This window comes from Seriola aureovittata, chromosome 12 (assembly GCF_021018895.1).
Source record: "Seriola aureovittata isolate HTS-2021-v1 ecotype China chromosome 12, ASM2101889v1, whole genome shotgun sequence".
NCBI lineage: Eukaryota > Metazoa > Chordata > Actinopteri > Carangiformes > Carangidae > Seriola > Seriola aureovittata.
In genome coordinates this window covers 14,310,454-14,332,393 of record NC_079375.1, presented here as the reverse complement: position 1 = coordinate 14,332,393, position 21,940 = coordinate 14,310,454, and the positions used below count along the sequence as shown (strand labels likewise).

Here is a 21,940-nt window from a genome sequence, read left to right as displayed (position 1 = left end):
GAAAAGTGAGGTAGTTGTTAATCTGAAACTCTGATGTTATCAGCAGTTTCATTCTTGCTGCAGGAGCAAAATAATGACCTGATATTTCTCCAGACAATTTTGAGTCTGCCTATGTCACTTTTCAGTAATGGTGTATTTTAGACATCTTTTATACATGTTGATTATCTTACATTATGGAATGCTTTGCAAATGTCAGGGTTTGCATATAATGATCATCAAATTGCATGTATGGCATGAATTCAAATCCCAAATAAGGAAAACAACCACCAACATAAACAGAAGGCAATTATTTAGAAAGAACAGTATAGCAGATCCATTGCATTTCAAGGCTTTACACCCACATGATGACTTGCATGGCTAGTAAAGTGTAGGTCATTAGCCTTGAAAACACCTATTTTATCTCCCAGTCACACAGTACCTTGGTATTCTCTTGAAAATTGGTCCTTAATGCTGATAGCCAAAGGGCATCAATTACGCTCAACAACCAGAAAAGAGATCCTCGAGCATTTATCCATTCAGCATGTAATTATGTTTTATTTTTGCTGAAATGACTTACTGTATTAAAACACATTTGTCTACTTATAATTATATAAAACTACATTATAAATTTATGTAGAGATTTAGATGAGCATGAAAAGGTGCAGAGAGTCTCGTATAGAAGTGTGTACATAAGTAAAATGTGTTCCGATAGTTTACCTTGTACGAAAAGCCTGAACATCATTCAACAAATGCAAAACTTTGTGGAATATGGGGAGCTTTGGTGAGACACATCATAAAAACCTTACACATGGCTTATTGTTGCTTGTCCGGCAGCTCATCTCATCTCTAACAGTCAAATATCTCACAATAAAGAAATGTTTTACTCATAGACAGAATGCCTCTCAAGTACAGGAAAAAAACTACTACGAACTGATTATGAATATTGTTCATCACCAGAAAATTAAGATAAACAATGGCAAAAAAAAAAAAAAGCCAGAAAAAAGTGCGGCAGAGAGAGGGAAAAAAGCCAGACTGCATTTTTTATGCTGAACTGTACTTGGCAGTTTGATTATTCCCAGTGTTGTATAAAACAGAGTCATGCTGCCCTCTGTCTGTAATTTACCAAAATACATCTCTACCCTGAACAAATGAACATTTTTGACATTGTTTCAGGAGAAACCTCTGCTCTAGTCTGTTTTCTACATGTAAATTAAATTATATGCTGTTAACTCTTACAGCATAGTTTATACATTTCATGTGGTGATTTGTGACTTATAATGTAAAGGACTGACGTTTAAATCCACAACAAATACTAAGTGGAAATACAAATACATAGTACAATGCCTTTTGGAGGTTTTTTTAAGTTTAAAAAATGAATTTTGACATTTTACAGTAAAGAGAAGCTAAGTTGCAAATGATTCAATTATCTTTGATTTCCATTTAGCTGCTTCAGTTTCAGAGTCCTGGTATTGTTCATGCTGCCTCACTGTCACACTGTCATCTTACTAGGACACTTTAAAAGCGCCATCAATGATGTAATTAGTAACACCTCTGCTTTTCTAATGATGACATGTCAAAATGTCAAAAGCCTACATGGAAGTGAAGTGAAGCAAAGTCTATAAATTGGTCTAAATTAAGTTCTGGTATCAACATAAGATAATTTATTGCATAAGTATTCAGTCCCTTCAACTCAATATTAAGTGTTGAGCACCTCTGATAGTAACTACAGTCTTGAGTCTAGGTCAGTAGGTCTGCACCAGCTTTAGGCTCAGAATTAGGCTCACAAGAGTATCACTGATACATCACTAAGCAGCAGCTCGGTGTGTTTCAAGATAATTAGGTCAATGGTGGTTAGTGGTGTAAACATACACCAGCTCAAAGGTCATTTTTTAGAAAGGGACTCCTGTCCGTACTGTGTCTCACACTTCGCTGACATCAGGCAACACTGATGACTGTCTCTCTCTCTCTTTCTCACTGCTACTATAATAAATGCATAAAAAGCCAGAAAAAATAACAACACAATAATGTAGGTAGAAGCAGCATTATTATAGTAATGACATTTGTCAAGTGTTTATGAATGTATTTTTAACACCCATAACTCCTGAAACATCAACAAAAAATATTCTTACTTACTCAACTGTGATTGTTGACTTAAATAAATCTATCAAGTCTGAATAGTTGCTGTAGGCATTATTTCCATTTCATGACACAATGCTGATGAAAAATTTGGTGATGAACAACAATCCAAACCAAACTCCAGCAAACATTTTCTGTGCTTAATCAATGAATTTTAAAGCAAAAATAGCTGAATTTTCTACTAAATAACACAAGAGTGTACCAACTCCGGGTTGCATCCATCCATCCATCCATCCATTATGTATACCGCTTATCCTTACAGGGTCGCGGGTGGGTGGGAGCCAATCCCAGCCGACATTGGTTGAAGGCGGCGTACGCCCTGGACAGGTCGCCAGTCTATCACAGGGTCGACATATAGAGACAAACACACACACATACCTACCGAGTACCTGGAGAGAACCCACGCAGGCAAAGGGAGAACATGCAAACTCCACACAGAAAGGCCCGGGGTTCAAACCAAGTGACAGTGCTAAACACTACCATGGGTCGAACTACAAGATAAATATTCTGACCATGGGTCCAAAGCTCAATTGTGGTTACTATAAAACACAAACAAATAGTTTAATATATATGTTTATGATGTATCTAAAAGTAAAGTTTCACTGACATGTGAGGATTTCTTCCTTTTCTCAAAAGGAAACATGTTGGTGAATAACTCTGCTGACAGTACCCACTCTGTACTTGTGGAGCTTGTGTTGTCCTTTCTTGAAACTGACACATAGCATCCAATTGTGCTGTTTAACCCCTTACCATAGATTTCTGACCCTTGTTTGCAATCCAACTCCACTGCACAGAGCTCACCACTGTAAGTAACGCCACAGATGAAGAAAAAACAAGCATATGATTGTTATTATTATTGTTATGGTTTCATTTATCCATCACAACTTGCCAGAACTTCAATATTGTGTAAGTGATCGTCACTGCCACTAGATGTCACACTAGACCACCACCATCTCAGACCAAAACAAAGGGCTTTGGCGGCCACATCTCTGGCCTCGGTTAAGGCCACAAGACCACCACCACCCCACCCCCACCCACCCACCCACCCACCCCATCACGACCACCCCCCACCCCCATGCCAGACCCTTCACGTTCCCGTGGAAGCCCGCGGAAAGTGCCACTAAACACACAACAAGAAGCATAACAAAAAGCAATCTAGCTTCAGATGTTAGCCCACGCTAGCATTGCCGTGATAAGCCAGCTAGCTCTAGCAACACTCGCCCAACACATTCATAATATAGGTAACAGCAAGTTGGCTAATTTATCATGCCTTCTGCAGCTGGTCACTAATGAAACCAGACATGTAACATTGTGTAGCCATCAAGGTACTCACATATCAAGGAGAAGAAAGATCTGTTTCGAGTCAAGTTGGACGCTCATGGGGCTCTTCATCTTTCTTCATCTCCATAAAGCCGGACCAGTGTTGGCTCCTTAGTCGAACTGGGAAAGAAGTTCAGTCGTGCACCGCTGATCAACACCGATGAAGCCGGTAAAAACTTTGAAAACTTTATGAATGTTTTGATAGGCCACCAGCCCACCGGAAATTGAGCAGCAATGGCAAGTCCACCTGTGCTCTGCTCTTATCTCTTTCTTTGTCTGAGGCCCTTTTGGCCGAAAAAATGTGCTTTCTTCAGTGGAAGAAATTTTGTAGCTTTCACCTGACTGCTGTGTACTGCAGTGTCATCTGGCGTGTGGGCGGGGGCTGTGTGTTTGTAAAATTGGGGCGGGTTTAACAAGAGGGGCTCACGTGCACTAACATGCACACATACATGCAGATACCAAAACACTGAACAGAGAAATTCAGGTAAAACATACTATGAAGTTGTGAACTCATTCTCTGCTGAGAACACCGTTACTTATTTGCATAGAATATAGTTGTTTTCTGCTCTACTATTGCTTAAAATTTTGATTACAGAAACAAAGTGCTTCTTTGAAAAAGATGTCTTTGAAGGGATGAGCACCATTCTTCCAAAAGATCTTCATATTGATGTATTGATTGGCAGTGCCTGATCTGATTTAATCTGATGACTGTGAAGGCCATAGGAGAGATTCATGTTAATTTTTATACTTTATCAAAACAGTGACCTCTTGTGCCCTTTATGGAAGCATCTGCATATGTTGTGTTTCTGCACTTATTCAGATTTTCCTTTAATCTGTCACTCATCTGTATACAACTATTAGACTTGTTTGAATTGTCTCCAAATTATTATTAATTAAAATATAATAATAATAAAATGCAAACACTTTGTGTGTTTTGCGTTGTATGAGCCAGCAGGGGGAGCCCATAGTCTATAGGAAAGAGGTGCCAAGGTTTACCAGGTTTACCATTTAAAGGAATAGGGTTATGTTTATTTCCAGTTAATTTTCTGAGGGCTTCAGTCGAAGAGAATCAGTAAGTCGTGACGAAAAACGATCAAAAAAGAAAAATACACGTAAATACGAGATACCCACTGGTTCTATAAGATATTATGTACAGCCGCTGGAAGCCGACCCCTGGGGGCTTTTCCGAAATTTAACCCCTGCATGTACAGTATGTCGGCCTGTTTGCAGGCTACCTCTGCCATACACTTAATGCAATGCCTGCATCAGTGCACAGACGAGTGTGTATGACAGAGAAACAAAGCAGGGAGGGAGACGTTGTGATGGGGTAGCCTCTGGAAGATGCATTTGGTCGTGGTCTATCTGAATGCATGGTATCTGTACTAGTCATAAACGAGCACGGTGCATATTAAAGTTAATAATTTTTTTCTGTTTCCCCTTGCTCTGGAGAAGGCGGATGACAGCTGGAGTCACTACTGCTGTTGCTGCTGCCGGCGAAGATTTGCATGAACTCGAGCACCAACGGTTGACAATCCTCCTCCACCAACTCCAAAATCCAGGCTCCATCTCTTCGAACTCTCCCAAGCCATTATTTTATTTACTAAATGCCCATATCCCTCCGCAGGGTCAGAGAGTATTTTGAAGAAATTGTCAAATGGTTTGCGTGGTATTATTTTTATCATGTTGTCTTATCGATGTTGTTAAACGGTTGCCAGACTCACGAAACATCCCTTTCTCGACGAGTCACACCGATTTGAAAAGATTTGTGTGCCGTAGTTGTGGCAGTGGGAGGTGGATCTAGTTTTTGAAGAGCCTAGAGGGGCTGTGGTTCGGTGCCACTTATCATTAGATATGGCCACCGTTACAGAGTACGCTGAAGCGTCATCTTCAACTTAATTTTGTGATAATTCATAGTAAATTCACAGTTCGGCCAGTGTGGCAGGCGGAATATTGTTTTTGGCAAGCTAATGTTTGTTTTTACATGTCTAGGGAGGCGGTTGTTACTGCGTGGCAGGCTGGCTGCGAGAGTCTCCTAACTGGCCGCTTGGTCCCGCAGCTTGTCGCAGCTGAAGAAAATAGAACCAGTTGCCAACCAAGCGGTCGGCAACCAACATTTGCTTTGCGCGTCGCTGCACATTCGCTGAGGATTCACGTTTAAAGTTTCATTTACGAAGTATTGACTTTGCAGCCGCTTGGATTTTGGCTTTGATTTGTTCATACGTTAATGGTAAAATTGTTGGCCGTAGACTTGGGTGGCTAACACCAACTAGCTATATAACCCTAACTCGTGCGACGACAGCTGTCATTGGAGAAAGGAAAGTGATCCCCCCAAATGCGTTTGCCAGTGAAGCGGTTTTCTGTTGGATTTACATCATCCGCCTTTCCATCAAATGGGCAAAGTTGGGAATAACATTGCAACGTTGGAATATAATGATATGCGTTATGCATTTCTGAGAACTGCGGTGTTGCTTCATTGGAGAGAGGCTAGCTAGCTCAGTTAGCTTGCTAGCTAGCTGGGTGATAAAAGTGCGACGTTTCATCTCCCAGTATTTTGGACATGAAGAGGATAATTCGCTATTCATAGGGCTGGAAGGTAAGCACCAATGAGAACTTCAATTGTTTTTCATGCAAGCTAGATTTGTTTGGCATTCACCTTTTGAAGCAAAGCTGAGCCAACATTATCCACCTCCAGTCTGATGTTGGGGGTTTGTCGCCGCCTTGGCTTTCATGACTCAGACTATTAAACGGAACGGAACAGTGAATAGAACGATCCATGGGTGCTATATAATCAGTACTAGAAGGATAATATCATATGTTAATAGCTAAACATGATATATGAGCTCAATGGTCACACACAACTATCGTTAGTTTGTAACAAAAAGCAAAAATCAAAGCTTACGTCATTGTATAGTGTATCATTTTCACTTTTTGTGTAGCATTGTAGTTCCCCAGAACAGTTCCGTTTCGTTGAATAGACCGAGCCTTTGTGTGTGTTGGGCACAAATGCTCATCTTGCCTTGTACCCAGTGGGAAGTTGGCTAACGCATAGTGTGGTTAAGGCTACAAGATAAGTTTGCCATCATCCACAAGACTATTATATTGAACGTTAGCCGTGGGACAATGAAAGGCTGAAGCATTAATCTTTGGTGTTTTGGCGTAGGCGTTACAAGCCAGTGCGATGAGTTGGCCAACTAACTGCAACCATGGGTAACCTGTTTGCTGTGTGAACCTCTTTGAAAGTTTACTCGGAAATGTGTCTCAAATCCGAAATAAGTCTCCCATTGCCAGTTAAATATGAAAGATGGATCCATTTCTGTATGCATTTTCTGTCTAGACAATGTCAATGTTACTTTTGTCTGTGGTCGGCAAAGAAAAGGCGACAGAGTTCAACACAACAGGCTAGCTATCGTTAGCTGTATGCAACTGCTTTGTGCCCAGGCTTGAGTTAACAAAAGCTAACGTTAGCATGTCTACAATTGTGCCCATGGTGGTCGTGACTGCCTAGTAGTCACCAGATCCTAACCTCGGATGCCCTAACAATAATCGTTGTTCTCATCACTTTCAATTGAGGCTTACCTGGTTGTAAATCTGGTTATAAAATTGTCCTTATCTAACTAAATTTTCTACCTTGTGTTTTGGGGACAGTCTAAGTCCCTGTTTCTGATATAAGGATGTAAGCTCAGATTCATAATTTCTAGATAATTGCACTGACAATTTAACGGTTGTAATGACTAATATTTCTTGTGGAGTTTGGTGTTGTTGGACAGCCATCTGTGCACAGAGCCTGGAGGCTGGTGGAGTCCAATATAGACATTAAGAGAAAGAGAGAATTACCACAGATCGGCAGCAAAAGATGGTGTCATTTCCACAATATCGAAGATTACAAATTGAGACCTCTTCTGGCTCACTGAATAAAAATGCCTCTTTAATTGTTGAAATAAGTTCAGGCCACACAATGTCCTTCCAATCCACAGCTCATGACTAGCCACCAGTGCTAGTGATTTTAAATAACTGTTTAGTAGAATACCATGAGCTAAAAACAAGTTAATGTAATGTGGTGCTGAACAAACATATCGCCTCAGCAGTTATACTGCATCCCACAGATGTGCAATAAGCTACATTGCAAAGGTTACAGTGTAATGAGGCAAATTAGGTTTGCCATGGTTTACAAACTATTTTGCTGGTTTACTGAAAGTTGACTCATTCTAAATATTAGTCACAATGTAGTCTGATGCAATTACACTTTGGTAGAGAAAAACAAGTTAGAAAGAGTCTTGGATTTTTGCATCTACTTATAAAGAGGATCCATCAAAAATCATTACTGGTAAGTAAATACATGGTGCATTTGTTGTTTGGAACTAGTCTACTGGATGGATGAGGGGTGGTGCCTGGGATCATGTTTTGCCAAAATTAGTACTTTTTCTATCTTTCCCTAAGGTGTAAGCCTATCGGTAAACAAGTGAAAAATACATGTTTGGATCACAGTTAGCTTTATCATAAAAGGTTTATTAGAGCATATTTTATTTTCACATCTGTCATACTGCATCACAGCCTGGTGACAAGACTTGGTTAACCATAAAGTCTCATGTTACTATTCAATCATGCATTAGAAGTCAAATAAAAAAATGTAACAATTTTAGATATCATTATGATTCACTCTATTTAAAGCCCCTTCAGCAAGTTTTTTTCAAGACTGCAAAACAAAGTCACTGCAACAACCTGGGCTTATTAAGTAGTTATAACTAATGTGTTGGCAAACAGTCACCTACTCATATCATAGACACTCCTATATAGACACAAACCAACATGAGCATACCATTGGATGGTACTGATCATTCAGTCTTCTCTTGCCTTTCACCTGTTTTTTCCACTGAATTCTAAGAAACACAATCTTTAGCTTGCTAGATGCTCAATTTTCTTCACCAGCCAATTGTTAACTTTGTTCTTGTCTAAGGTGGTTATGTAGTGAAAGCAGCACAACGGCAACAGCTGCAGGCAATCATCACTGTCTGTTCTAAATGGGTTCTGATGTGAAATTAGTGCTTTGACAGTGCTCGCAGACCAATATGGAATCAATGGATTCATGCACATAAGTCGCAAAAAAAGAGATTTGAAGCCTAAACAATCAGTTGCACGCAATATGGGAGCAAAAATGTGACCAGTCTGTTTTGTCAGATGCACATGAGATGGTCAATTAAAAAACACAGCTGAAATGCATCAACTTGGTGTTGGACCTTTGTCATAAAGGGCTGGGCAGGACACGATTTTCTTTTCTGAGTTTGTTTACTGGAAACAACCACTTACAATCTGATGTTTTGGGGCACACCCCACCCAAAACTATAAATTGGTGCAAATCTTAATTTATATAAACTTTTATTTATCATGTAACAGTTTAGCTCTCAATGATGAACAAAATACTTGTGCTTACAGCACAAAGTCTTAACTGCGCTGCCTTGTTGAGCGGAAGTTGATGTTCACAAGACACTGACCAAGTACACATTTCAAAGCAGCTTGCTCAGCACATAAACAGAAAACATACAGACAGGTGACAAATTAAAAGAAAAACCTTTTTGTAAATGGGTTTAGAAACATAACAAACACAGAGGCTTTCATACAGGGCAAAGGGTAGGGCACAAAACGATGTACCCTTTATACTTACCGCACTTAAAACCAATCGAACACCATCATCAAATTGCTTAATGAAGGAATGTGAAAGAATGAAAGAATCGCGCCAGTTCAGTTACAGAGACTCATAGAATCCATGCCAAGATGAACTGAAGCTGCTATGGCAGCATTTGATGGCCCAACACCTTATTAAGGCAGTTAATATTAGTTTTTCCTTTTAATTTGGGACCTATTGTTGGGTTTTAGTTGCAGTGGTGAGTTTTTCACAGTGCAATTGAATTGCATAAAATACTGTCAGAAATCCAAGGGAAAATCCAGTGTGTCAACATTAGGATGTGGTTGCAGTACTTGGTTTGCAGGATGGGTTTCCTCACCAGCTATAGATTCAGTGGCTAAATTATAAGATTTTAATAAAGTTTTGTTTTTTGTTTAGAATACAAGAACTCACTCATTTGGTCAATAACAATACTTCATCACAATAACTCTGCTGTAAAGCATAGAGCATGTGTCATTTGTGAGATACGACAATCATACTGACAAAACAGGATGGTCAGAAAAATACAAGCTTTTCCTTAATTTTACTTTTTTTTACCCCCCATAACACCTAAAGGAAGAAAGGCCTCCCCCTATTTTAGACATACGATCAGACTAGGGCAGGGGTCGGCAACCCAAAATGTTGAAAGAGCCATATTGGACCAAAAAAACAAAAAACAAATATGTCTGGAGCCGCAAAAAATTAAAAGCCTTATATAAGCCTTATAATGAAGGCAACACATGCTGTATGTATCTATAGTAGCTATATTAGCCTACTATCAAAATGACTAAGTTGGCTACAAATACATAATGAGCCTTCATGATTAAATGTTTATTTTCCCTGCAGTGCATCCTGTAGAGAATGACGCACCACGTGACTACTCTGTTGTGCGATGCCGCCTCAAGTTTAACTTCATTACAATATTAATGAATTATGTTTCATTGCTTTGATGAAATTAAAGAAATGCAATAAAGAAATTAGATTTTTGATATTTTTATTTTGAGGATTCGAAAAAACAACAACAAAATGGAACGTGCATAACGTGCCCCTTATCTGGGCAACTGAGTGCAATAAAACGCAGCCTGCATTTATAAAAATAAAACATCAGCCTTTTGAAAAGGTAAAGTATATACAATCAAATTAATACAGTTAAAGTTTGACGTCTGTGCAAATGCCAAGCAAGTCAGTGCAAGGGTAAAACGCAGCAGCATCCTCTTCTCTTTTGACACGCAACCAACGCAGCTATCCTCGGACCTGAGCAACAAAACACAATAATATCCCTAAGTGTCATTCCAAATATATACTGACAAAAATCAGAAATCACTTATATATCACTTATAAAAACAGCCACTTTGTTACTAAATATGTGCCTATGACAGGATTGTGTTCTTACCCGTTTAATGTGACTTCTGTTTTTGGACATCACTGGTCAGCTTCTCAACATCGGGCACGTAAGATGTAACTTTAATCTTGACGCAGGACTGCAAGCTCTCATCTGTGAGGCGGGTGCGATATTTTGATTTGATGTAGTTCATGTTTGAGAATATCTGCTCGCACAGGTATGTTGATCCAAAGATGGATAATACTCCAAATGCATACGTCTTCATGTTCCTATAACTGTCAGGAAGAGCATTCCATGTGTCATAGACAAGTTTCTCGGGTGTTGGGAGGCTTTCAATTTCGCTCCATTTGTGGCTTTGGGCAAGCTGGGCTTTCTGGCGAGTGACGTCTTCAAGCTCGGCTGTCAGACGTTTGAATTTGGACACCCATAAATCTTTGTCGGCTATATCAGCCATTTCCATCTCAAGGTCAGCTTGATTTACTCCTGGGAATGTGCTCAACAAGGACGGGTCAATCTCCAGGGGTGTGACAGGGAAAGACAGTGTCATTTTTTCCTTTCGGAACTCGCAAAATCTGCTCCCAAATGCAGTTTGCATATCAACGATCGCACCTTGCAAATAATCACCGTTGAGTGTGTGATCGTGATGGGCTTCTTTGAATTCTCTCAGGGAGGGGAAGTGGGAGAGCGTGCCTCGCTGTACATCTCTGGCAAAGACAGTCAGCTTGCGCTCGAATGACAGAACAGCTTCCAGCATTTGCAGTGCAGTGTTTCCTCGCCCCTGCAGACTTTCATTCAGCTTGTTTAGGTGGCTTGTCATATCCACCATAAAGTGCAGTTTTTCGAGCCACTCGGTATCGTCCAGTTGCGGGTAGTTCAGGTCTTTGCTTTTCAGGAATGTTTTCACGTGCTCTAAACAAGCGACAAAGCGGCGCAAAACCTCACCCCTGGACAGCCATCGGACTTTGTTGTGTAGCAGGAGATCGGAATATTCGCTGTCAACTTCATCAAGCAATGCACGGAACTGACGATGGTTCAATGCTTTTGCAATTATCTTGTTCACCATCTCGATCACAAGGTTCATCACCGCCATACACTCCGATGGGAATGTTTGTGCACACAGTGCCTCTTGATGCAAGATGCAGTGGAATGCAAGCAGATTTCGATCCAATGCTTTCTGTAGCAAAGTCACAAACCCCCTTTTTGATCCTCTCATGCTGGGTGCCCCATCTGTAGCCACTGAAATCAGGTGGTTGGTGTTTATTCCATTGTCATTTAAACACTTCAGCACAGCCTCACATATGTCCTCCCCCCGTGTTTGGCCTTTCAGTGGTATTAATTGGATCATTTCTTCTTGCGGCCCATCGGAGTTCACATACCTGCATAAAAGCGCAGTCTGTTCAATATCGATCACATCACAGGACTCATCACAGGCAATTGAGTATGCTGGCGCTGAATTAATGTCCTTGATTTGCTGATCGGTGATGTTGGCTGCCATTTTAATGGCCCTTTCCTTCACTGTCTTAGCGGAGAGAGGCATGTCTTTAATTTTCTGTATTATCTCGGTTTTGTTTTTGAAGTCTGCAAATAGGTGTTCTGATATGTTGATGAATGACTCCTTCATGTAGTCACCATCTGTGAACGGTTTTCCACGTTTTATTATCTCCCGGGTTGCAACAAAACTTGCAGCAGTAGTGGAGTTTGGAGATGCAATCCACTTCTTAAATCTATTTTTGCGCTCCTCTAATTTCTCCAGAAGTAATGCAATAGCACTTTTTCTCTCACTCCCAACTGGGTACTCGGCTGCAAATGTAGCATGCCTTCCCTGGAAATGTCTTTCCACATTGCTTTTTTTGTTATTTGCCAACTTCTCGCTACAGAGCAAACATTCAGGCAATCCTTCGGCATTGGCAATGAATGCAAATAATTCGGTCCAAGAAACGTTGAATCCTCTGTTCTCCTCAGTTATTTTTCTCTTTTTCACTTTGGGATCCATGGCCCATCACACAACCGCCGGTTTGTTTACAACAGCCACCTGCCTGGCATCCCGCCCTGCTTATAGAAACATGTGTCGCAGGCTATGACGCAAATCTTCGTTGACAGAAATGTTGAAATTTAATTTTTATTCTACACATTTTTACAGCATTGGAAAACGTTAAGAATGTTTGTCCTCCTACAGAAACCATATTAAAACAAAAAATATATTTCCCTCCCCCATCTTTTTCCATTTTCAAACATTTTTGAAAAAGCTCCAGGGAGCCACTAGGGCGGCGCTAAAGAGCCGCATGCGGCTCTAGAGCCGCGGGTTGCCGACCCCCGGACTAGGGCATGTGAGAGGTGCAGAGTGGCATGATTGTGCCAGGAATGTAAAGTGGGTATGTCATCCCATGAAAAAACTGTATTGACGTATAATGCAAATACATTTTTTGTCTGGCTTTATTTGTGTGTTTGCCTGCTGGAGTGTTGATGCAAGCAGCCAATGGACATTTTCACTTAATTTCAATCACAATGCCATATGGCAGTCCTTCTTTCTGGTTTTGCAACATTATCCACAATGGCCAAAGATATGATACGAATGGTATAGAAAATGTTTGCATTTTACAAATTTTTGTTATCATGTTTTTATTTCACCCAACCATGGTTTGCACAACTTTAAGTAAATCTTCAGCTTACCATTGTTTTTCCAGTGCACTCTTGGGCCACCTCTAAATTTCACTTCACATTGTAAAATGCAGCTAAAGGGTAGCATTCACCATATGTACCATTGAGTGGTTTGTAGTGGGTTTTCTTTTAGTGGGTGGGTTGCAGCAAAATAGAAAACCTGGAGCAGCTGGATGTGGAGTGATTGCAGAAAGCTTCGAGAAAGAGGTGGAATTGCTGCCCCTCCACTTTGCTCACATTGGTCGAACGCGAAGCTGATGAACATTTCTCTGCTCAGAGTTGAACATTTTTCAACTTTAAGTGCACAGGGTTTTTCTGCAAGAAATGCAGGAATTGCAGGTTGGATAAAAGGTAATGCACCATGGGCATAGAAACAGCATTCAAGATGCTTCAAACCCAGCGAATGAGATCACTAAGGTCTTCACTGCCAAGATGGATGCCCAGGGAGTTTTAGCCTGGTGACACAGGATCAAGTAGAACTAAGAAAAGTATAAAGTTTTGGGAAAATTTATCAGAAATGATTTCCAGCAAAGTGCACATTATCAAATATAAGCTAGTGAACAGGCTACAGTCTACCTCAACTCTTCATTTAGAGTTAAAGAGTTAAATATGCTTGAAAATATATTGACATCTGGATAGCTCAGTGAAAGAAGTTGCAACCCAGGTTCGTTCTCCCACCATTAAGGGTTTGAATTTTCCCATGAAATGTCATCTTTTTCCTATTCATTCTTTTTAGGAATATCAAATCAAATGGGGTGAAAATCAGCACCTACTTTACCTCTTCGTGTTTAAATAGTTGAGCTAATTTTCCAAGCTTATGTTACCTGCCATTGAAACACCTATCATGATCTTTCTTACCATTTTTTTTTTTAGAATGTCATCAGAGGATAAGACTGTGGAGCCCTCTGACCAGGGACCCTCACCGCCCTCCAGCAGTGTAGGGGCCACGTCCACAGGAAGTCCTGCCCACGCAGACAAGCGACCACGTGGCAGGCCACGCAAGGATGCTGCTGCCATCCTACCCCAGGCACCACCCTCATCCACGCCTAAGAACAGAAAGAAGTAGGTTTTTACCTCAACAAGGAAATTATTTTGTATTTTTATGGCAGAGGGAATTATCATTCCTTGAATTAGTAGGACTTTGTTGTGCTGCTAAAATAATGTGAATTTAAAAAAAAAAAAATATATATATATATATATCAGTAATTTTCCAGTTGCCAGGTGTCAGGCCCATTACACTTTGTCCCCATATTTAGGGTTGTCCATTTGATATAGAAGTAGGCAGTAGTGCGTTTGACGCATTGAGATGGCCATTCATGTATGGAGCCATGAAAACACTCCCTTGGGAATGACATTTTAAAATTTTTCCTTCTTAAAAGTTCACCATTCTTGAGTGTGAAACAAGATTGAACCGGGCACATAACCCAAAAACCAATATGGGACAGCTGTCTGTTTAAATTATGTATCAAAACATTTCAAACAAAGTTATGGCCACAATTCTACATCAGCTCAGGAGGTATCGTATATTAGATTAACCTTAATAATCCTGAACAAATATGGGTTGAATGGACTACAAACAAGCTTTTACAAAATCTATGATCTAGAAAATTTAGAACACCTTATCATGTGTCTTTTCTTATTGGCAGATTTATTTATCTGCCCTCAATTACTATAGCTCATTGTCTACATTTCTGAGAACTAGTGTAACATGGATTAGTATACAGTATGTGGCAAATTTATGGTGTTCTTGGTGGAATACAGAATATTTGTTGGTGTTTCTAGCATTGCCTGGTCCTGCCCAGGTCATTTAGCTGGCAGCAGGTTTTTTGGTAGGAATTATGGTTTAAAGTCCTTCTGATATAGGGTTTATTACAGTTCCACTGCAGCTCTAGGTAACACCAACAGAAATTTCTTATGAGGCATTGTACAAGATACCTGGGTTCTTTGTGACTCCCATAGCAACATATAATGCAGCTTAGAGCTGCTCTGTTATAAAATGCCCGCAAGGTTCTTAACTCTCTCCTCAGTCTGTCCTCTCAATCAATCTTAATACCCTGCCTCCCAATGGATCGTTTAATCTGCAAGCATCCAGATGATGCGTTAATGCCACAGTGGAAGGATGACCTGGGACAGACTTGAATTGCATCATGTTGATGAACAGGTCAAGAACAAACCATCAGCAGAAATGTGCTCCTCATGTGGTTCTTTATGTTGTTGTTATGGTCAGTGTTGTTGTGGCCAGAATTAAGACTGTAGGTGCTTGTGTAAAAACAGGTTTGTGATAAGGCTGTAGATTAAAATGCTGAAATGGTTATCACAGTTACTGAGCCCATATCGACAAATATGTATCTAATCTCAGATTCATTGAATTTGAAACACAGCACCTCCAGAAAGCTCAATAGTCCTCTACCTCCACCAACTCTCAACAATGATCAGAGCTTTGTGGATGGACCTCAGGTTGTACCTCCTGTGGGCTTTCAGCTATTTCAATACACCCTAATATCTAATAAAAATGCTCATAAAAATGAAAGGCAAATGCATGGCCCTGTTTTAAAACTACCTGTTTGGCAGATTAGGGACCAAACTACACTTTTATGGGACACACTATGCTCAATCACAACATTCTCTCAGTTTTGTGTTCAGACAAACTGGCTGCCTCTTCTAATGGATAGAAGCAATATGTATAAATAAATATTAAAATTACCAGTGTTAAGTGTTGTAAAAGCCAGTTTGCCTGTGACAAAGGAAGATGTGTCATAAATCGCTCTGCTAGACCTGGTTGTTGGAATTTACTCGATTTGCCCACGCTCCATCTGCTATTCAGTCCATTTCAGAATGGCATTGATCCGTGTCAGGTTTTCCAGGCAGCAGTCTGCTGGCTGGGACTACTTACCATGGCATTATTTTCACCTTTTCTTTTTTTTTCCTCTCTCTCCCTGTGGTGGGACTATGGAGGGAGGGGAGGGGAAGGGGGTAAGTTGTGCAGGGTATGGGGTTGAATGTTAGTCTTGAGCATTTGTCAGTGAAATAACTGGCTGTCTCAGTGCTGAAATGTGATGGCTTTAGCGTAGTTATATGTAATTACAGTTGAATGTTGTGTAGCTGTCTATGTAAAGAGGTCACCACCAACTACTTTGTCTGTATACACTAGATTGTGGTCATAGATGAAAATGTCACACACAGCTACTTCAATGTCATTAGTTATAGACAGTAATAGTGTTTGCTATGTAAATGTAAAGGAAAGCCTGTGATACAGAAGGTGTGGTAAGTATATGGCTGAAAGATGTAAAAGGCTTGTTATTCTGCTGCAGTGGTAAACATTTTTAGCTTGGTCCTGGTACGTAGCTGTCTGACCTGCTTACATATGCTTATCAGGTGCAGTACAGTTTTGAAAATGTACATAATTGCAGTCTTCATTGATTTTATTTTTTACACTGTTCAAGCTCCTTGTCTCATAATCAGTAGCACATTGAACAAAGACCTTCAATAGTTTAATGAGAAATTTAATGAGAGTTGATTTTGTCAAATTTTGCATCTAAGATTTATTACAAAGCAACTGTATATTGATAAGTTGTTTTTGATTCTTTTGCTTGTTAGTGCAGATGTTTCACATAACTGATTTGTCGCAGTTGTTTTTCTTGGTCTATTTTTCTAATATCACATTCAGTCATCAATTATAATTAATTGTGGGAAAAAAAAATCCTGTTCCTCATGACGATTGTGTAAATTCAGATTCTGTCATGTGCAATTCTCAGTGTGATCCAAAAGCAGCAAGACAGCCCATATTTGGCTCAACAACATGAAAAGAGCTCTCTGTTAAGATTTGATCGTTTGTTTCCACCTTATTAGCATATTTATGTTTGACTCATGCTTACAGGTAATTATGTGTTTAGCCAAGGTTTGTTAGAGGCCTCTTCTATCATTCTTGGGTTTTTGGGTTGCTCCTTATCTTGACATGGAAGTCATTAAGAGGGAGGGGTTGATTTGGCATCCAGCCATTTGTGATTTTTCTCTCCAGTGGCATTGAAAATTACCACCACCCCCCCTTGCCCACAACATCATTACTTGACGTTGCTATTTAATTTGTATCCATGACAATTATCCCCTCCACATGGCGCTTCCAAGATTTGGTTAACATAGCTCCCATTGGAGGATGCTGACGCTGAGAGATCTCTCCGTACTGTATGGGCTGGTGTATGTGCATCTGTACGAGTTGTCACACAGGAATATGGTTGGAAATGTGAACGTTTTCATTTTAACAAAAGACACTTAAGTTCTCAAAAGAAAGTGAAACGTTATTTAAACACAATTAGCTGCCCAAGAACTTTGCCCAAATAAAATAGTCTATAATCCAAAACATTTTCATTTATATCAGGAACTATTTAATAAAGAATAAATATTAGATCACAAATCTGAAAAAAACAGTGATCGAGTTGGGTAAAGCTTTTCATGACAGTGTCTTCACTTTGTTTTAACGCCATTATGTATATAAAGCAGTATCATTACTTCAGACATGTAAAATGCATCATAGTAATAAATTGTTTGTCTTTAAAGACAAGGTTGCAGGGCAGTGATGAATTGTATTTTATAATCTCAGCTTGGCCCTTCTAAAAATGACTGAATATAATTTATTATTATTTATTATTAATTACTTTGCATTAGTCAGTGGAAAATTAACTAGAGCACTGACCTTTTCACAAAGCTGCAGTGCTGAAAACAACCAGCACTGTATTACTGATGTATGTACAAACCCAGCTGTGATGTTTTTTTTTGTCATACCTCAAGTAGTAGCTGTTTATTACAAATGATAATGTGTGTGTGTGTGTGTGTGTTTTTATTGGCTGATATGCTCATGTATTCAGAAATGTATCTTAAGTATGTGTAATCATGGTAATTCTGTTCTCTTTCCTTATTATTAGAACAGTAGTTACCTATCCATGGACTTCCCCTTTTCCCTTTAAACACCATAATAATCAAATGTGTCAGTATGAAAGGAGAATGAATTTTGGTGGAATTTGCTTTCAGTCTCATAAACAATTGTTCCCTTTAGTTTTAGTTTTGAAATGATAACAAAAAACACTAAAACATAGTCAGAAACATGATTTAAACAATTGTGTTGTCCTCTGTGTCATTGGTTTCATCCAAAGCTTCAATCAATAATGCCCATTTATATTCTTATGTGATATACATGCAGCTCTTGATTGCTCAAATAATCCTGAGCATATGACTGTTGAAAACTCGAAACATGACTCATTCACATTCATGATGAGATATTTGTTTGTGTACTCCTAAATTACAGAGCTATTATCACATAATAAGTGATGTCTGTGTTCTGATTTGAAATTCAATAAGAGCATGTTCAGTTAGACTCTAATGAGTTGTTATTCCTCAAGGGAAATGATAAAGGTACTTGTTCCAAGTTGCGCTGAAGATGAACACGAGGGTCTTAATTTTGGCGTTACGAGCAGCAATACATTTTGATTGGTTTGTGGATTGCGTTACATGAATGCCACAGTGTCTCTTTATTTTAGCTCCCAGTTACCTGAATGTTTAGAGCAGAGTTATCCAAACTGGCCATCTTCCATCTTTAAAATCCATGTACAACTAGTCTGTATTGAGCCACCCCCCATCCCCACCCCCAATCTATTGCCCTACTGCCTTGCCCAGCGGCTTGAGTGCCTCCATTAAAAATCAGTGACAGCTGTGATTATATTTAACTAATTTATGACCGCATCGCTACCCCCTCTCTTGAGACGAACCCAGACACTTTTCCTTGTGTTTTTCTTTTCACTTCCTCTGTTTATTTGTTTGTTTTTCTTCCTCACCCTAGGGGTCGCACCAGAGGGAGAGTTGTTGTGGATGAGGAGGACAGCATGGATGGGACTGAGATAACAGAGTCCGTAGGCCCTCAGGACACAGGTGAGACTCTGCGATGCTCTTTTTTGATCCATTATGTACATGTTGGTTCTGTTGGGAGTGATATAAGACTTGAACTTGCACATCCAGGCAGCCTCATGCAGAGAGTGCTTCAGAGGATATTTCGGTAAAGGTAAAGGAGTCTCCCTCTCCTGGAAAAGAATAGATGAGAGCTTTTTTCTTGGCACCTCATGCTTCTACTTCAGGGCTATAATTGAAAGGGTTTAGCTTGAGCTGTGAAGCTGCAGTGGGTGTGTTTTTTTATTTTTTTCACCCCTTACTGCTTCCATCTCTCCTCCTGCTCTGAGATTGGCATTGAGGTGCAGTGGGAAAGAGCCCAAGGCTAATGCCCTCTAAAAGCTTTTTAAAATCCCATCAGTCTCTCCAGACCCATTTATGTGCTTTTTTTTTTATGTGTACATCACATCATGTGACCATGCCTCCCATTCTCATACATCTCAGTGCTGCCCTGTTGCTGTGGTGGAGATATTGGGGAATCAAATTCTGCCAGTGGCTAGCTTTTCTTTTATTAGTTGTAGTTTACCTTATACAAACAACAGCCAATTTTTATGAGTTTTAAAACATATGGTTAAAAAAAATCCGTAATGAAAGAACCCATTATTGGGTTTTGTCTTTTAGGCTACTCCCTTGTCCACTTAAACCCCAGTGGTTACCTCAATGGCTCTCTCTGCCTCCAGGCTTTTGGCAAAATGAAATCTACGATTCTATATGGTATTGTCCCTAAAATGATATTTGGGCAGCTGAGGTCAAGCAGAAAATATCTGTGTTCTGTTCTGATTTTTCTGTTTAAAAATCCTGAAACTATTGGTAACCACATATTCAAACACATTTTTACATTGAAAGTTTTAGCATAGTGACATATTAAATGCTTAATCACAATATTGTTAAATATTAGGCCATAAAAACAAAGGTTACATCCCTCACTCATATGCCAAGACTGTAAGAAGCCTTTCACAGGTAGATTTGGTTATTAGGAGGTAATGAGCTTGAATTTGTCCTTGTGTAATTCCACTGGATGACACTGAATCATTACGGTATTAGCCTAATTACATCGCAATGTAATGTTAATAAAAATGTTACATTGCCCAAAGTCTAAGTGAGCGGTACTTTTGGGAGTTGTTTTGCCTGATTAGTATGGTGAACTTGGCCTTTTTTGTAATTTAGATCAAAAGCACTCATGATAGCAACAAAATTGAGTTGAGTTGTATTTCAGGCAAAATATTCCCCATTAATATTAAACCTCACTTCTTGAGACATTTTGGCAGCCATAATTCTTGTTTTTTTTCCATGCCTCTGTTGTTATTACTATTCTGTACCAGAGCTTGATGTTCCCAGTGGGTTTACCGTAATCAGTGCTTGAGCATATGGTCCCCATATTTTACCATCCTTCTCACTAATAAAGGCTGTGTTTTTGACCTGGAGGAAACTGACTAGAATGCAGTCAACCTGCCCTATGACAGCTTGTATCAGCCAGAAGCTGCATGCTGATTTTACAGTAATAATTGGCAATGAATTGAAGAGCAACTAATGGCATAGAGGCAAGTGTGGAGTGGGTTGTAATACTCACTGATCTACTGGGGGGGGATGTAATGCTTCATAAATTGTTTACTGACGAACTGATCATTTAATTTTTTTGTTGTCATCAGAAACACAAATCCAGCCAGTGGAAACTGTGGAAGTGGTGGCCAGTGAGGTGCCAGAGGAGGACAAGCCCTCTTCCCCTCTGGCCCAGAGCCCTCCAGCCGAGAGTTCAGCAGGACCATCTGTCTCAGCGAGTAGAGAAGTCAAAAGCAGGTTAGAAACACTAAACTTCCGCCGGACCACAGTTAAATGAGAAATGAAGAGTCTTGAGAGTGCTTTTAAAAAAGTGTTTATATGAATGGCTACATGAACAGGCACTGGTATGCAATTATGCATTTGTGTCCAGCAATGTGGCATGCTGTTTGCTTTGCTCTGTGCACATGCATGGATGGATTCAAATGGAGTCATCAGCTGGTTAAGGCAGCACTCTCTTCCCAGGTGCCACTCTGTTAAAGGTTATAATCAATCTTCTGGCCTGTCTCTGCTATTGATGTTTGTGATGGAGGGCAGACCAGCAGCTTCCTAGGGGATCCTATTAACAAGGCCATCTTATCACTTACAAATGTGATAAATATTTACCGCACGTTTTATTTCTCAACTTTCCATCTCTTGACTACTATTCTATTTAGTCTATTTACCACTCTTCTCTAAAAAGCCTTTCTCACATGGAATACGCAACATTTCCATGACCAGTTATGCGTGTAAGGTGATGGTCTTTGTTTCCAACTCAGGTCTTTCACAAAAAAAATCATCCTGAATTAACTCCTTTATGTGGTTAAAATTAAGCGTTTGCCTCACAAACATAAGCATTGTGTGTTTATATGTCTGTTGTGCCCAGACAGTCCTAATGCCATAAAAAGGGGGCCTTAATTCATGGTGACATGCATGGCACTGTATTAAGTCACAGTAGGTATATATAATTAAACACCCCCTACCACCCATTTTCTTTGTTTCAGTGAGCGACTCTGTGCCTTCTGTTACTGCGGTGGCCGTAGCCTACTGGGTCAGGGGGATCTGCAAGTATTCTGCACCACGCCTCAGTTTGAAGCACTATTCAGCCACAAGGGTGGAGGAGGCTCGACGAGTGATAGCATTGATGGTGATAAAACCACTCAGCCAAAAATGACTGGAGAGACCACCTCAGGACCGAGGGAAAAGACAAAGTAAGTAGGCTTGGCTGACAGTGTTGTCACAAATGGTTTGGCTGTCAGTGTTGATCAGGACAGCAAAGTTGTCTGTGGTGTCTCCCTGTAGGAAGTTAATGAGCTGCATGAAATCAGAATTTGCTTATGGCCTCACTTCACTGATTGTTTGGTTGTCCTGAGTTA

At 39.9% G+C, this 21,940-nt stretch overlaps 2 protein-coding genes across 8 annotated transcripts in view; one reads left to right on the top strand and one right to left on the bottom strand.

The window, feature by feature from the left end:
- LOC130179157 (dipeptidyl aminopeptidase-like protein 6) overlaps positions 1 to 3,627 on the bottom strand; it is a 92,035-nt gene extending 88,408 nt beyond the window's left edge. The window contains exon 1 of the mRNA XM_056391952.1: positions 3,449 to 3,627. Coding sequence (XP_056247927.1) covers positions 3,449 to 3,507 — 59 coding nt within the window. The 5' untranslated portion in view covers positions 3,508 to 3,627. The remainder of the gene's footprint in view (positions 1 to 3,448) is intronic.
- A 1,652-nt stretch (positions 3,628 to 5,279) lies between these two features.
- kmt2cb (lysine (K)-specific methyltransferase 2Cb) overlaps positions 5,280 to 21,940 on the top strand; it is a 63,854-nt gene continuing 47,193 nt past the window's right edge. For all 7 annotated transcript variants that reach the window (XM_056390387.1, XM_056390390.1, XM_056390392.1 and 4 more), the window contains exons 1-5: positions 5,280 to 6,028; positions 13,968 to 14,156; positions 18,925 to 19,013; positions 20,678 to 20,825; positions 21,569 to 21,775. In XM_056390387.1, coding sequence (XP_056246362.1) covers positions 13,969 to 14,156; positions 18,925 to 19,013; positions 20,678 to 20,825; positions 21,569 to 21,775 — 632 coding nt within the window. In that variant the 5' untranslated portion in view covers positions 5,280 to 6,028; position 13,968. The remainder of the gene's footprint in view (positions 6,029 to 13,967; positions 14,157 to 18,924; positions 19,014 to 20,677; positions 20,826 to 21,568; positions 21,776 to 21,940) is intronic.